Source organism: Micropterus salmoides, unplaced genomic scaffold (genome assembly GCF_014851395.1).
Source record: "Micropterus salmoides isolate LMB-PRFRI ecotype aquatic unplaced genomic scaffold, ASM1485139v1 Ms_hic_scaffold_7, whole genome shotgun sequence".
In the NCBI taxonomy this organism is placed as follows: domain Eukaryota; kingdom Metazoa; phylum Chordata; class Actinopteri; order Centrarchiformes; family Centrarchidae; genus Micropterus; species Micropterus salmoides.
In genome coordinates, this window is record NW_024044459.1 from 10798831 (window position 1) to 10816107 (window position 17277).

Consider the following 17277-nt stretch of genomic DNA (forward strand, 5'->3'; position numbering starts at 1 on the left):
TATCGTGATAATTATCGATATCGAATGATATGAAATGGTTTTTAACGTCATAACATTTTTGGCCACATCGCCCAGCCCTTATGACGCAGCCTATCAAACAACTGAAACAAACATCTACACCCTGTGTGTTAACTGCTGCTTTACCTGGTCTGTCCTTTTTCCACCTTCAAGTTTTTAACCGTGTGAAGTCTGTGCGAGTGAACACATGCACATGAGACGACCGCTTACCGTCAAAATGAAGGGGAGAAGAAGTGTTGCTTTGGAAAAGACGGTCTTTATCATCGTCTACAGGCTGACCTGTAGGAGCTACACAGACTGATAAGATTTGTCTGCTCAAGACGAAGAGATAGAGCCCACTTCCAGCCCTGCAGGATGTTCTCTTCTCGAGTTGTGGGCCTGTAAAGCATGGGAGTGCTTTTGGTCATAGGAATGTTGATCAGTATTCACTGTTTTTATCAATATTTCAATGTTTTGGAAGCTTTATGTTATTTGGAAAGTGGTTGTATGGACAGAAATAATGTTTTGAAGAAAACGCCTAATAAAAGTGAACATATAAACAGTAAATATGGCCAAAACATGGACATTCACCTGGTACAAATTCTGTAATAACTCGTGTATATTAGTTTATTTTCATCGAATTTGCAGTTACGGTTATATTCTAGGTGTATTAGAAGATAATCAGTTGCATTATAATCTACAGGATCATTGTTTTGATAGTGATATTGCTATTAAAATATAGATTTTCTTTACCAGGTGAGGATGAAAATATCATATTTTCCTTTATTGCATCTCCATTTACTCTTTAATAGCAAAAATAGGTTCATTTCATTTCAGTTGATTCATATTCCTTAGCTTCTGATCTATCAAAGGAGACCAGAATAATGCATCTAGGCCTAATGGTTGAGGAGTTATTACTTATTCATTTTGGGTATGTTATTATAGGCGGTTTTCCTGGAAATAGGTGTCTGTTTCCAACTGCTTTAGTATATGAGGCTGAGATTGATATTTGAGAGTAAAAAGTGCCTGTGACATCATAACATCCACAAATAGTGTTGCCAGTAATCTCTGAGACCTTGTTATTAAAGTTTAAGATATGTATGTATGTAAAGATCATAGACCAGTTAAAAGATATGAATTTTTATCATTTACTCTTTTTTTAGTTATTAATGTGGCATTTTTTATTGGTGGATATGTACTGTACTATTTTGCATATGTTGCTGGTGCCTTTTTAATATGGGCCCAGGGAAAACAGATGAAAATTCTGGTTCATTTACAATTCTTTATTTCTCTGTTGCTAATCAAGCATTGCCCCCATTAAATAACTATTAAATTAATTATAATATATTTAACTTTTGAAGTATTAACCTGCATTAAGAAAAATAACTCACAAGTGTACTTGTACTAAAATGCAGACATAACCATTTTTTATGCCCATCTATCAACATGGGCGGATTCATCTTTGATAATATCAATACAGTAAATAATATTTAACATGTTATTGGAGCTTGCAGCCAAATAGCAGTGTATCACCAGTGTATGTTTGTTGTAGTTGACTGAGCATGCTTCGTGTTTTACAACAGTATCTTGCTTTTATTACCACCGGTAGAGTTACTTACTCCTGGGAATTTCCCAATTCTCGGCAGCTCCACTGAAGTGTGTGTGTGTGTGTGTGTGTGTGTGTGTGTTTTGTCTTGGGGAAAACCAATTTAACTTTTAAACGATGCAATTTTCCAAGGTTTTGATTAAAGATTGGAATTAGTTTAGTGTAAAGTGTGTGACTGCAACTAACAAGTGATTCATTATCAATTAATTTACTGATCATTTTCAGTAAATGAATGAATAAGGAAAAAATAAAAAGACCCGTTAAATTTTGTACCTGTCATGACATCATTGAAGCACCATCGCTGGAACCCCATCCTTGGTCCCTCTTGGTCCTCTTGAGGCATCTCTAATTGGCTCATTATCATACTGAAGCAGGGGCACAGCAGGGGGAAAAATCCCTGTTAATTTGTGATTACTCATGGTGATGTGAGGTATTCTACTGTATATTATTAACAGCCTGAGATGCTGAGATGGAGGATAATAATCAGGACAGTAACCCTGTTCGCAATTTCAGGATTGTATTACCTTAAATGCTTTCTTTCAGGTTGTAATTTTTAGGACTCACATTCATTCATTCACTAGCCATTCATTGACAAATTACTAAATGAATGGTATCCACAACCAACCATAAATACAGCAGGTACAGAGGCCATCGTTTTATGAAAGAACTTGAGACCAAATTCACATAATTTGACAAGAATGGTTGTTCAATTATGGAGTTGTATTTGAGAGTAAGTAAAACAGAGTCAGAAGCAGCATAGAAGAGGTCCTTAACATGCTCAGAAAAAAATCGAAATTGAACATTTATAATTCAACGATAACTGGACAAACTGTCTGCTGATGAAGATTGTGTGACATGATTGAAAATCCCAGGACAGACACTGAGTGGACCTCATGGATTGTTTTGTCAACTGCCGTTTCCAAGCTCTATAATTTACTTAGAACCTTAATTTGAATGCTGGCTGAAAATTAGGCTGTAATTAATTGCTTGTGTCGTAATAAAAAAAACACATGTTTTACGTTTTCAATCAAGCATGACATCATAATGTAGAAGTATGGAACATTTCATCAGTTTGATATTCAGGTTACTTTTTTGCCCTATTGTGATCTGTTTTTACTTGTTTCTTTTTGGGGGCTGCATTTATTGGTTTTGGGTAACCAGACACATAAATGTACAAACATACAGACATGAGGCCAGATCCACAATGGCTGTATTTATTAGTTTGGCTTGGTGAGGTCTGCAGGGTCTGTCATTTAATGGAAGTGAGAGGGTGTTAATGGCATGGCCACCAGGTTGCCAACCTCCACACACTCAAACCCACCGTGTGTCGAAGGACTAGAGCTAAAAATAGATCCACCGTCTGGCCTCTTGTAATGACACTGCTCCTGTCCACGCTTGTCTGCCTGCTGAGTGTGCCTGATCTGCTGCTCCTGCTTAGCGGTTTTGTTTTAGGTGTTGAGAACAAGAACAAGATTAAAGTGCTGCTTAATAATTTTACTTCGATACCTGCTGGGAAATTCTCTTTTCCGTCACGCACCTACTGTACACGGAGATCAAGTAGTTACAGGTCAACATCAGAACAGCTGGTAGAGATTCAATGATTTGCTCAAGGACACCTCAGCAGCATCAAGTTTTAAAAACCCAGAAGGTGGTTTGCCACCACCTACCAATGTAATGAAGACATCTTCAAAATCAGATTTGTCTATTTTGCCTGTACACTGAAATATCTCTAACTATTTGATGGATTGCGATGAAGTTGGTACAAATATCCATGGTGCCCGGAGTAGCCTATAAATCTCAATGGATCTGATGATCACTTAAATTTTCACCAGCAGGTCAAAGTTTATATGTATACAGTAAAATATCTCAACATCAACTGGATGGACTGTCGCAAACATTTTAAAATATATAATTTCGAGTCAGATATTATTGTTTAATACATACAAAACTAAGCTTTAGCTGTACTTTGTGTTTTGTACTAATTATGATAGCATGCCAACATGCTAAACTAACATAGTGAACATAGTAGGCATTACACCTGCTATACCTGTTCATTAATCTAATTAATCTAGTTTAAGATAAATGACTATAGTGGAAGAGGGGGAAAAAATGTATTTGTCTTTATTGTCCATTGTTTTAAACTTGACCTTGTTCCAATAGTCATTACGCAACAATTTTATCATTAAGCAAAACCCTTCAGAGAAGACATGTGGTTGAATCAATGAAAGGTTCTAACATAGACTCACTAAAAGTCTTCGATCCCTACAAGGGCTGACTGCATGTGGCCTGGTTTCAGCAAGGTAGACTGACTCCCCATTTAACAAGCAGGGGAGCTTCTGAGGCTTCAGATGCTCAAAAACGTCTTTAATTCACCACTGAAGGGTTATTTCCACCCCTCAGCTTCAAAGCCACACTTTCACATGTCACTTCAAAGAGATCAAACCAGAGCCAACAGAGCAGTCATTAAGTGGTCCCAGTCGGAGCTTCAATCTAATTAAGAGAAGAATGTCATCGGTGTAAAGTGGAAATGACATATAATCATTTTGGCTTTGTAATATTGTCAACTGTGATTGTTTCTTCAAAGTCAGGCTAAAATTACAGTCTATATTGATGGCTGTCAGCCTTGTGTAGAAATTGGACATGGGTTGCCAACACTTGCATTCACTGTCATTTTTGGGTTTTGTACTTTTTGGGCTCAAATATCCTTAGAACAGCTTAATATGTTCTCCAAGTGAAATAGAAAGCTCACAAACATTCTGAATTCTGAAAACAGATAACTTTTTACAGGTGCTTGAATAGTACATAGTACATGCCGTGCAGCGGCTTGTCCCTCCATGAAGGTTCTTCATCTTTCTTGTCCTCACCCTTGGGTTTCTGCTGCCTGAGGTATTCACTTAACCCTTCATTTTTGGGGGCCATCTTCCTGACGTACTCCTGGATCTTTGTTGTTTCATCTTGGACAGTGGTATTGACACTTACTAGCCCTCGACCTTCCTACACTTAGTGTACAGTTTCAGGGTGCTGGATTTGGGGTGAAACCTTTCATGCATTGTGAGGAGCTTTCTTGTCAGTGGCCTCAATCTCCTCCTTTGGCCTGTTTATAATTATATAACTGATAGAAATGACGGCCAACGATGACTGTAATAAAACTAAAGTTGGTATAAAACAGAATTTATGCGAGGAAATGTGTGAATGCCTTTACTTCCTCGTGGGAAAGAGTGACTGGTAGTGTTTGTGTGTTTGTTTAAGCCAAGCGGCAACCTCTGGGGCTGAAAAGTGAGTGCCAAAAACTGCAGTTCCTTAAATAGACACTTGAGGCTTTTTACAAAAAACAAATCAGACCCCAAAGTGCCCAACTTTACAGTCGAAATAAATATGTTTACAGCCTGGTACAAAAACAGTTATGGTCTCTATCGCTAATTTGGTTTTTCATGATAACTGTATGTGGTGAATTTTAACAGTTTAAATTATATTAAGGCTTAAAGGTATGCATAATTAAGGGTGTGGCTGCTTTGAGTGACAGGTGGGTGCCATCACAGATGGCTAGCGGCTAGCGGCTAGCTGTTTGCTAGCTTCAGCTCCATCTCTTTGTCCTTTTTTGCATAAACTGGAGTCAGGCACGTCCATGTTTTATACAGTCTGTGGTTTAAGCTTTGTCTGCCTGAGTGCGGATATGATTGCTGGTCAAAGAACCTCCTCCTAATTCTGTAGTTTGACTAATTGAAAAATGTTGTTTATTAAATCAATAATACCTCAAATCATTAAGTGAAAATGTCACATTATGCATTGACACAGCTCAGTCTATTGAAAATACAGCCTGAAGTGTGCTAAAACATATTTCTTTTGTAGAATATATTAATGGTTGGGCATCTGTAGCATATGCAGACACTCCAGATATGTGTGTGACATAATAATTCTCATACTGTAAAACTCTTCAGCAGCATGTTTAATCCGGTCCATGACTCATCACATGAACATCAGCATCAGTATTTTTCCCCAAACAACCACCGTGGCTTTACAGAATATTTATAAAGCATTTCATAAAGCTTTGGATGCTCTGTGAGGTCAAGAGTTAGATGCTCTTAATTCTTGCTGGTCAAAAAGGGTTTCTGCTTTCCTATATGGCCCATTCTTTTTGTTATTCATCCACAGTACAATACAGCAGGGTCTGGTAGCTTTCAGCTCTGCTTAAGGCATTAGCTCGGAGGGATTATCCCACCAGCCGAACACTCGGTCACCAGCAGCACGCATCCTCTCATACAGTAACTCTGGCGGACACGTGTCTGATATCCAGCCTGCTGTACCACTTCTTATCAGGCTCGCCCTCCCTGTGGCTTAGAGGGATGCTTCCCTCTGCACTGAAATGTGACACTGACCTTTGTATTATTTTCTATTACAGAATGACTGCAACTTACCACTATGTTGCATTATAGAAATCCTCTGGCATTTGATATTTTTTAGGTTGCCTTTTGACATCTGGGGACCTGACCCTAACTCATATAACCTATTTTGATCAATCTGCAATTGTTCTGCTAAAAAAGTTTATTAATGAAAAGAATAAAAAAACAGAATAATGTAATGTATATAAAACACAAGAAAATGCAACAAAGACTAGAGAAAAAACATTAGGTACTGTTCATATGTGTAGCGGTGTTTCTCGTGTGTTAAGAAAAACTTTCTGGTTATCCAGTCCAGAAAACACCTTTCAATTTATCTTCATTTTAAACTATGTGCCACTGAAAGGAAAAAATGGTAAATGCAAAAAAAAGGTATTTTTGAGTGGATGCAAATGCATTTCGATGGGCCACCAAAATTTATTTGTATTGGAAAACATATTGTCGTTAGTACAATTTTGCATGTTTGCTTGTTATTTATTTACTGTGTCATGCACATACAAATGCCAAGCTACATTTACACCCAAAAAGATTTTGCAGACATGAACATAACATCTGACATTATATTGCAAACAAAGAACTTTACCTCCTCTCCAGAGCTCTACAAATAAAATAAGCCACACAAAATGCTCCCTTCCTAAAACACAGCTCAAGTTTCTTATAACCATTCAGCCAGGAGAACTCATCAGGAATTAAGGACATTGTACTAAAAAAGAGTAGACCTTAAATCATCAATTAATCTCAGTCTCACCAAAAACAAATAACAAACAACACATTTTCTCTTCAGAGAGAAAAGTAAACCTGCTGTTTCTTTAGCTAATGGTAATCTACCTGAACATATTTGTGACTTTTGGAAAAAATTCTGCTTCACATAGGGCTCTACACTGTATTTGTTTTTCATTAGACAGACATAATTTAGGTTTGCGTTCATGATTACAGCGTCATGAATATTACTCTGTAATCTGTTTTGAAACAAAAAAATCATATCAAATAAAGATTTCACCTCACTAAACCAGGGGTGTCCATACATAATATCCCGATTAAAGATCTTACTAGTGAGCCGCTGTTCAGACATAATTACAAATCTGCTCCAAAGTCGAATCATTATCATTGTCTGACGTTTAAAGGTTCCCATCTCATATCCATACTAATACTGTTGAAGCTTATGAATTCCCAATCAATGAAATCAGCCAAATGCTAGGCACATAATCTAAAACAGGACTCACACAAGATTTATACAGTTGAATGCAATATGTATAAACTGTGTATCATTATATGATCAGTATAAATAATATGACATCACACGTCACGTCACTGCATTTAGCAGTAAATCAAAGCTGATGAATGTTGACGTAACTCACGTCCATTAAATGTCTGTTGCTGCTGCTCACTTCGAACAAGTGTTGAAATACACCTGGCCTATTTTTTTTTTTTGATGGGACACCCTAAAAAGAAATTTACAGGAGAAAGCTCAGAAGGAAATGTTGTAGCACTGATGAAAAATCTGTGAGGCTCTTTGTGCTTTTGGTTTTGGTGTGTGGCTTGATAATGTGTGACCAGTACGACCAACTTGATGTTCAAAAATATATTGTGTGATGCATGATATCAGAGTGGGGTGACTTGACAGCTGGCTCCTCTCAGCCGTGTAATGCCAATATCACACATAGAGTATATATAGAGTCTATTTTTTATGCCAGTTCAGTGATAAAATGCACTGAAAAGAAGTCTTCTCAGTACCTGGGATCTTGATAGGAGATTATCGCTCTGGCAAACAGAGGAGGAAGCATCAGCCAAGTGATTTACATTATCTGCTGTGGTTTGGCGTTGTATAACTGGACTCAATCATTCAGTAACAGAGCTGAGAGCATCCAACAAAAATTGAGGTCAAGGGCAACTGGACTTGGTTGAAGATACTAGAAGACGTTTCGTCCCTCATCCAAGAGACTTCTTCAGTTCTGAGCTGAGAGCAGCACTTTGTTTCTGCAGTGTACCAACTTCAACATTTGGCTTAAACGTTATGATTTGTGTGACTTAACATTGTTGATTGTCAGACTCATTGTCTTTCCTTTTATTTGTTGACCTCTCACTAACACTAAACTGCAGTTTACTTGCCCTTTGGCTGGAAGGTTTATATTGTGCCTCGACAGGGGCAGGGGTGAACCTTTTTATTGATTAATTTGCACAGTGAGGATGGAAAGAAGGAAGGATGTCATACAGTCACAAGTTTGAGCTGCTGAAATAAAAACCCCTCTCTGAGGGCTTGAAAGCTAGAAAGCAAATCCCCACCAGCTTCAGTGATGCTGCTCGGTGTCTAACCTTACTCTCCACTTAACCAAAAATAATTAATTGCCACCATGGGATCAATAAAATCACACAACAAATGTAAACTAAACTGTCCATTTCATCTGCAATTGTAATCACTAACAAACAGTAAGTAGCCTCAAACAGATCCAGTGTCCTTACACAGCTCCTGTCCTGGGAACCATCAGGTATTATAGTAATATAGCATGTTGATCCACTTTGTCTCTGGTAAGTGCTCTGTACAGTTTTTAGTAAGGGGACATTTATTGCACACACTTTTGACACTTTTTGCCCCATGAACAGCGTGCAAGCCTCCTGGGCCATGTTCACTGCATATGTCTAGATATTATTGAATTGCAGAATGAATGGGTGTGTCGAGTGGCTCATTTCATTCAGACAAGGCTTTAATAGCAATAGTGTATAAGTTGGAAAAACATCATCTGAAGAGAAATTAAACAACTGAATCTGTGGTGAATATCACAGATATGACATTTTTAAGTTTTCACCTTTCAGTTATATTTTTGTAGGCATTGTATGCCTTTATTAGACAACTTAAAGTAGGGGGATGACATGAAATGTGGGGAGAGTTGGATGGGAAATGACATGCAACTAAGGTCCAAGGCCAGTCGCACCCCAAAGGTTCTAATAATAATTTATCAGTTAGGTTTTCAGGGCCTTGTCAGGGGCACCTTCAGCAATGTTCCATGCTGGAGTCGAACCAGCAACCCTCCGCTTCCCCACAGTCTGAGCTAATGCCGTCCCTCTAATAGCAAGTGTTGTAATAGATGCTCACTTATTTACATTTCTTTTCTTTTTTTTTTCTCAGAAAGACTGATAAAAGAATAGTTCAATATGAGATTGCATTTAGTTTAGGGAACACTGGCTTTCCTACAGTGATGTCAGGAGTGGGCAGACACTACATACAGCATTGCCACTGTATTTATGTGTACTCTTAATCTTATACATTTAAAATATGTTTTTTACTCATTTTTTACACTCTTCTCCTCTCTCCTCTTCCCCTCTGTGACTCTCTGTAGCATCATTGTGAGTCTCTTTCACATTGTCAGGGCATTCACACAGGTATTGTGAGAGCCCGGTTGGCACTCAACCAATGAGGCCACCGAGGCTTCCTGTGAGCCTTTGCCAAGCTGGCACGAGTGACAGAAAAGGCAAGCTCTGCTGACAGCCTAAGACAAATGACCTGTTAACCACTTCTCCCTCACTGTGAATTCTTCTCTGTGTCTGTCTTTCTTATCACATCTCACAGTTTGAGGCTGTGATTGAATAAACTGATTGATCCCCCTTAGTGAGAATATGCATTTAAACCTAATTTAAATAAGTAAATTACCTTAAAAAGGCAATAAACTTTTATACTGCCGGATAGCAAAAAGACAAAACACGTCTCCTGGGGTCTTAATTGCATTGTGGATCAATATAAGCGACTCTGTTTTTAGCCTAAAGCCCAGCATACATTGGCATTTCAAGACACGCTGGCATTTCAAGGCCTTCTGCGCTGCACTGTGTGAAACCTCACCTGCTGTTGTATTTCTTTAAAGATTCCTTATTATATTATGTTCTCTGGTATGACCTACTGGGTTATTCCCAGAATAACAAATGTTCACAAATGGTAATAGTTTCAGTTGTTTAAGAGTAAAAGGCAAGTTAACTTTGCCCAAACAGTTTATTAGTGCAACATTATGGTCAGGGCCCTGACAGTGTTGGAGCCCTGGGCGAGATTTTAGATTGGCGCCACCCGTGCCCAACCCTAAAAAGTTTGTAACATTACCTCTTCAATCTTCAGGAGTTGTTAAAAAAGAAACTGTTTTCTTACATTTTAGTGAATTTATGAGGTAATTTTCTTGAAACCCAAGAGCTTTAGAACATTTTAAGCATTACTTCATTTCCTGCATTCTGGTGAAATTTCTGCACTAATTTCTGCCTTTATTGCATCAATTTATCGTGGAATTATCTTAATAAATAATACATTATATTAAAAACTAATATAAAGGGAAACATGAAATTCAGGCTGGTAAATGGTAACTTTTTACATTCCTTTTTAAGACTTTACTTTGAGTTTTTACTCAAGTAATTTTTTGGAGACTGTCGGCTAATCTACTTTTAACTTCACTACATTTACCATTCATACCATTGTTACAACTGGTCTGATATCTACTATGCGTTTTGCTACATTAACCTAAATGAGCTGTCATCCAAGCTGTGACAGTTTTGCAGGAGAGCTTTAGCCAGTTTGCTTATTTCCTACTTCATTCAGCATTTCGCTGCTCCTGTGTTATTGCCACAAAATTTCCTTATGTTTTAAAGATTATGTTCATAGATGCTTTAGGAATAATCATATTATATTGGGGGCCTGTGCTATTGGAAAAGGCAAATCATGTGCAGCGCCCGTCATATCAAAGCAAGTGGTTTGGTTGGCTACATGTCCATATGAAGAATGATGTTTTGAAGTGATCTTATCGATACCTTTATATAGAAAAAAATAATAATGACCACGGTGGGTGGTGTTAACGCAATTGATAAGACTATGCCTTTGATGTGAGAGACCCGGGTTCAATCCTCCACTGTGACCCATCCACCATTGTGTGCCTGAGCAAGACACTTAACCCCTAGTTGCTCCAGAGGCGTGCGACCTCTGACATGTATAGCAATTGTAAGTCGCTTTGAATAAAAGCGTCAGCTAAATGTCAATGTAATAAGCAAAATAATTGTAAAAAGAAATTGGTAAATTAAACGGCAAAGTGCATTCCACTGAAATAACCATGTTGCAGTGTATGCATTTCTAACCTGATGCACAGTGGGTGAAACACTTATTATTCCAGAAAGAGGCTTGAGTCCGACTCCTGATCAAAGACTTGAAACTTGACTCATTTTGCATAAAATGATTCATGACAATCTTTGGCCAGCACACACTAAACAACATTAAAACACAAAGTAACTTGTACTTTGAGTGGTTCACTGACCAAGTACATAGATAATGTTAATAGAGTAGGTTTGTCAAATGGTAATTTTTTACTTTTTGAGTACTTTTTTATGGGAATAATTGTAGTTTTTCTTCAATAAATACTCAATACCCTCAACTTGTACAGATCCAGTAGGAGAACAGAGCAAAAACCTGCTAAAACTAAGTGATAGAGCTGCAGAGTTGGTGTTAGCAACCATTTCACATTAAACAAAGACATTTGCTTCAATGTCGCTATAAACAGTAATACTTGGAGTTTTATTTTATGATTACCCTGCTATCTAAGGGTATATACCATTCCTTAGTAGGTATTGTGAAGTTGTTTGATTTGACCTAGAAACATGGAGTGGCCTTATGGGTAGAAAACATAGATTTTATAATATGTACAAAACCACACTGCTACTGAAGTACTTCTGCTTCACTGTCTGTCAAAAGAAATGTGTGTCGGAAACAAAACACCTGTCCACCCACATGATGAACTATTTCCCATCACTAATGTGTCATATCCATGAATGGTTGCAGTGTTCGTGCGAGTTAATATTTTTGTGTTTAGCAGACTGTTTCCATTGTCTTTTCACAACTAATTTCCTTGTTGATTCACACAGAATAAATTTTAACTACATCTCTTATCTACACTACCCAGTACCAATACAGACATGTGGTTTTTATATTTTAATAATGAGGTTTCAAGAAGCACATTGGACCCTAAAACAATGATGCATATCAATACTTACATATATTTGTGTATGTATACATATATATCTATGTATGTATGTTTCCTACTTTCCTGGTTGTTTGATAATATACAGTCATCAGATAGTAGGAAGTCTCCAGTGTTGACATAAATGAAATACACTTATGATCTACTGTTTCCCCAAGTTTTTGGTGTATGTAAACAAATGCATTAAGGCAGATAGTTGTTTTCAGCTGTTTACAAGTTCTGGCTGTGAAATGTCAGCCTCTTTTGATGTTATTTTATCAAAAAGTTAAAATGATGTCATATGCATTTCTCAGGAAGCATTTAAAATAGTCAGTGTTCTTGTTCCTGTCTAACCTCAGTTTAGTGTTTAGGTGCAGAAGATAATATTGATGCTAAAAAGAAGAAGAAGCAGCGTGTGTGCAGGTCAGAGGGGGGAAAATCCTGGGAGGTTCTCAAAAACCGTCCTACCCCAAAAAACAAAAACAACACAAATTGCATTAATATTAGTAGAGAAGAATGGTTCAACAACAATAAAACAAGAGAAGCAGTAGAAATAAAATAAATATACTTACCTTGTGACTAATCTGTGTTTTCTTATTTTCTCTTCCAGTGAAGAAAGCCAAACTACACGGGCCTCCAGGTAGGAACCAATACATCATACTAAATATCTGTTGATGTCTGAATATTGTGAAGTGTGGTGGTGAGAGGTGCAGCTGTGTTATACACAATCCATCTGAGTTACATGTAGCTAGAGCTGGGATTTTACAGTAAAGTTGACTTTCCATTTGTGGAAGTTTGTGCAGATTTTCTTAATTCAGAATATATATTGTTTCACTGAAGCTGGGTTTTTGTTTCAGAGATGGCTTAATAAATAATCAGTCTCAGAAAAATGCAAAACACTAAGTGTTTCTTTTGTTTGACAAAAAGTCAGACCTGTTTAATGTATTTTTTAGAAGCGGTGACTTCCCTTACCTATCTTACTTCTCAGAATTAATTACCAATAATAAACACTCTCCCTGAGCCCGGTTTAGCAGAATCAGTCAGCTTGTCCTCCACCTGCTGCTTTCTCTGCTACCTCAACTGAAGATTGTGAATTATATTTATCATTCTAAAAATTTTAGACAGATTAAATATCAAAATAACCTTTCATTTCCAAAGTACTACACAAACTGGTCGCTAAGCAGCTCCTTGAAGTGGTTGAAGGGAATAACATTTTTGATAAATTCCAACCTGCCTTTCTGGCTTTCACCAACAACACAGCACTGAAACTGCTTCGTCAAGAGCCACAAATATCATTTGAAATTTAAAAACCGTGTCATCATGTTTTTTTTAAAACTCCGAAACACTGCAAAAATCAGATCATTACTATGTGCTTCTGACTTAGAACACATCATTACTGCCAGCAATTTCTCTCGCCTTGACTTCTACAGTGCCCTTTTCAATTACCCCTATCAAATGTAAAACAAAAGCTGAATGTTCTTTCACTGCTCTAACACCCGCTCTCTCCCATTAGATCAGCTAAGTCTGTTGACTGTTTCAAAAAACATTTAAAACCCCACTTTTTAAGGTTAGCTTTTTGATAACTCCAAATGGTATGCTAGGGCCAGTGGCTGGTTGCTGAATGCAATGCTTTATGTGTGTTGCGTTTGTTTGAAGGTGAATCTGTAATTAAAGTTTTACTTACTTAGTCTAGTTACATACTAAACAATACTTAAACAAGAGAGCCTACAGCAGTGTTGGTGGCAGGTATAATGTTCATAATGTGCATAGTTTGTTAGTTTGGTGTGTTGGCATGATTACCGTTAAATACAAAGTAAATGTGAGGCTGATTGGAATATAATGTTTCAGATATTTAGTTATTAACCAAAGTGTTGGACAAAGTAAAATGTTGACCCAATGATGGCACTAGTGTAAAGTCGTGGGATCACTAAAGTTTTTACATTTCATCCTGAAGGGAACATTAATTTCTGTGCCAAATTCCATCGCAATCCATCTAATAGTTTCACTTAAAACCACAAATATGGACCTCATGGTGGCACTACTGGAAAAGTCAGGGGATCAGCAAAGTTCGTAGGATTCATTCTCCATTTTTACATAAATGTTCCTCTTCAGGGATGAAGCATCACCAATTCAGCAGCCAGTCAACGCTGGACTCTTCTTGTCCACCTTTCTTTTTTGCATCTTTTTATTTTACCTCTTGGCTGGCTGCAGCTGTTCGTCCCGCTTTCTCTCCAGGCGATGATGAAGGGAGAACAACAGCGACGAGTGGGAGAATGAAAAGTCAAGCCAGAGGAGGAGAGAAGAAAATCAATAGATCATTACAGACAAAGGGCCACCTGCTAGCCTGAAATGACAACATATCATCCTGGCATAAAGGAGAAGATGGAGACAAATCCCTCAGTGTCTTCAGGAGACAGAGACAGACTCCAGATACAGGAGATGATTTGTCATTTGCTGCCTTTGGCCTCCGATCGCAGAGCAGATTTTCAGATCGGAAGTAGGAGATTTGATTGGCCTCCCCAGGGTTCATAAAATAGGACATGAGTGATGGTTTTACAACTGAACAGTTACAAAGGAGCAACATCCTGTAAACATGGTATCCTGGATAAGTCCTTATCGTGGTTTTGAGAAACCAGATTATGCTACCTGCAGTATTTCGATCCAGGATACTGTGCCATGCTAACTTCTTATTTCTCTGATCACTGTCTACAATGTAAGTAAGTTAGTCAGTAAAAAAAGTATGACAAACAATGCTCTGGTAATTTTAAGCATAGTAATTTTAATGTTATCGCTTGTTTGAGCATAGTGCTAATGCAGAGTTCTGAAGTCTTTCATTAGCTGACCAGCTGATTAGTAACATCCAATCCTATTGAGTAATACAAAGCTGTTTGCTTTATATTAGCTAACTCTGTCACAATAACATGATGGAGCAGCACTTGGTTCTCAGGTTTAGTGCAGAGCAGCATTTTCTTTTATATTACAGGGTTTTGATAATAGTCCCTCGGGAAGACCTGAGGCTACTGATGATGGCAAATTTGTTTTTGGGCCATTTATGAATGAGATCATTTAAAAAAAAAAAAAAAACAGAGCATGAGAATGACAAAGTTAGCTCAGATGATGTGAGCTCTTAATAGGAAGCCAATGACAAATCATCAGGATACCATCCAACTAGAGTCCATAAGTTAGGACTTATGAGGGAACTGTTGTGAATTCCTCACGTAAGAACAGGAACGTTATATAATTACCTCATCTTCCCCAACCTGGCAGGCCAGAAGATCTCACAAAGTGTTGCACTTTCCTGGAAAACCTCGGCTTTCAGCTGTTGTGGCCATGGCTGGAGATAGGAAATAGATGTCATCCAAAGAAGGTTAAAGTCAAGGGTGTGGTGTCCGAACAATAATACTGCGATGATGTGTTGAGAAGAAATCCGCTTGACACTGTTCGTGATCATAAAAGTTTATTAAATCAAGGAGTTCAGCATCAATTACAAGCTCTGCAACAGCTTGGAGAGTGATGCAGCCCGATGGCCACTCTGTCTCTCTGTACATCAAACATAGCTTATATAGGATATGTGTAGGTATCTGTTAGATACCATAGAAGGGTTTGAGTCTGCAAAATAATATAAGGGTACAGTGCTATTCTGAGGTAACAAAACAAGGACTTAGAGGTCAAATTCTATAGAAGGGTTCAGTCCCTACATAACCACCAATCACTGCTCTCCCCTTAGGAGGTCACTGACCCTTTGCCCTGCTGCTACAGTGCTATTTTAAACTGTCAAATGCACAAGCCCTGTACACTACAAGGGCAACTAGACTTGGTTGAAGATACTAGAAGATGTTTCGTCCCTCATCCAAAGGACTTCTTCAGTTCTGACTGAAACTAAGCTATTTTCCCTGATGTCACTAGATGTCACAATTTGCAAAAGCTGAGCATTAAAAAACTTAAGATGCCACATTCCATCCATCCACACTCAGCTGCAAAACAGTGGAGCGGTGCGCGCAGTGCACACAACTCTAAACCCAAATGGAAAACAAAATGATTGCAAAGAACTACAAGTATAAACCAAGTTGGTGTCTGCCTATAACAAGGTCCATGTATTGTATGATAAACTACTTTGCGGTTCAAATCGCCTAAACTAGATAACCCAGTTGAGTGGGGTTTTGAATTACACACACACACACACACACACACACACACACACACACACACACACACACACACACACACACACACACACACACACACACACACAGAGGAAGTCTCACACACCTACTTTTCCACAGGGCTATAATATTCGGCCATGTAGGTGATAGCAATTATACCCAGAATGCAGTTCTGCCATGTGACATGATTATTAGTCTCAGGTCAGACACAGCTAGTAGAGTTTGTCCCGCTCTAATGCCCCAGTTTGGGAAACATGGTCTGATTTATCTTAATAGTAAAAAGCAATAGATTCTTTGCCTGGGGGAGCTGGTTGCTGTCCCAAGGCCCACCTGAAACCCCACTGGTTGACGACCCCTGAGAGATCTTGGTGGGTATATGTGTCACTTTATTAGTTTAGAAGATACACATAATCCTGTTTTATGCCATGTGTGGTTCTAGAGGAGATTCAGGTAGTCTGTTGGTCCAAAGCTGTGAACCAACCTGCAACTATTGGATGAATTGCCATTATATTTGGTACAGTCATTTGCGGTCTTCAGAGAATGTATGCTAATGACTTTGTTGATTCACGATTTTATGTATAGCACCACAAGGTGGTTACCCATACACTGTCTAAAACATGGACGTAGTGTCGGTGACATCACCCATAGGTTTCTGAAGAGCCGTTGTGAGGCTCTGTGTGGGTGGCTCCCGGATGATGCAAATCAGTGAAATCAGTTTTAGTATTTTGTTGGAAGGAAAACCTGCTTTTGAGTTTTTGGGCCACTTATTGTACTTGCAGATCTCTGGATTAGAGGTTTGAGAGTTGGGATTTTAATCAGAGGGAAACTACTTTGAATCTCAAACAAAGGGCCTTTAAGAAAGGCAGGCAGAATGAAATTGCTCATGTGGAGCTTCTGAGTTTTTAATAGTAGATGGTTGGTTCTGCTTGGGAAAATTGGTCCAAATGTGTCTTCATTTTGTCTCGTTGTCATATGTGTCATGGTTTCCTTCAATCCAGCACAATCAGTGAAAACTTTGGGCTGTACTTGCTATAATAAATCATTACCTTGAACAACAGGCCTGTCTTCAGGTGTGTTTGAACAGGGAATTGTCTGAAATTATGTCGTTTTTCATAGCTGACGCATTGCTCATCAGTAGT

At 38.2% G+C, this 17277-nt stretch overlaps 1 protein-coding gene across 1 annotated transcript in view; it reads left to right on the forward strand.

Annotated features, from left to right (window-relative positions):
* The window catches only part of LOC119891218 (protein unc-13 homolog B-like), a 176826-nt gene that overhangs the window by 9601 nt on the left and 149948 nt on the right, over positions 1 to 17277 (forward strand). The window contains exon 2 of the mRNA XM_038702597.1: positions 12586 to 12615. Within this exon, the coding sequence (XP_038558525.1) occupies positions 12586 to 12615 (30 nt within the window). The remainder of the gene's footprint in view (positions 1 to 12585; positions 12616 to 17277) is intronic.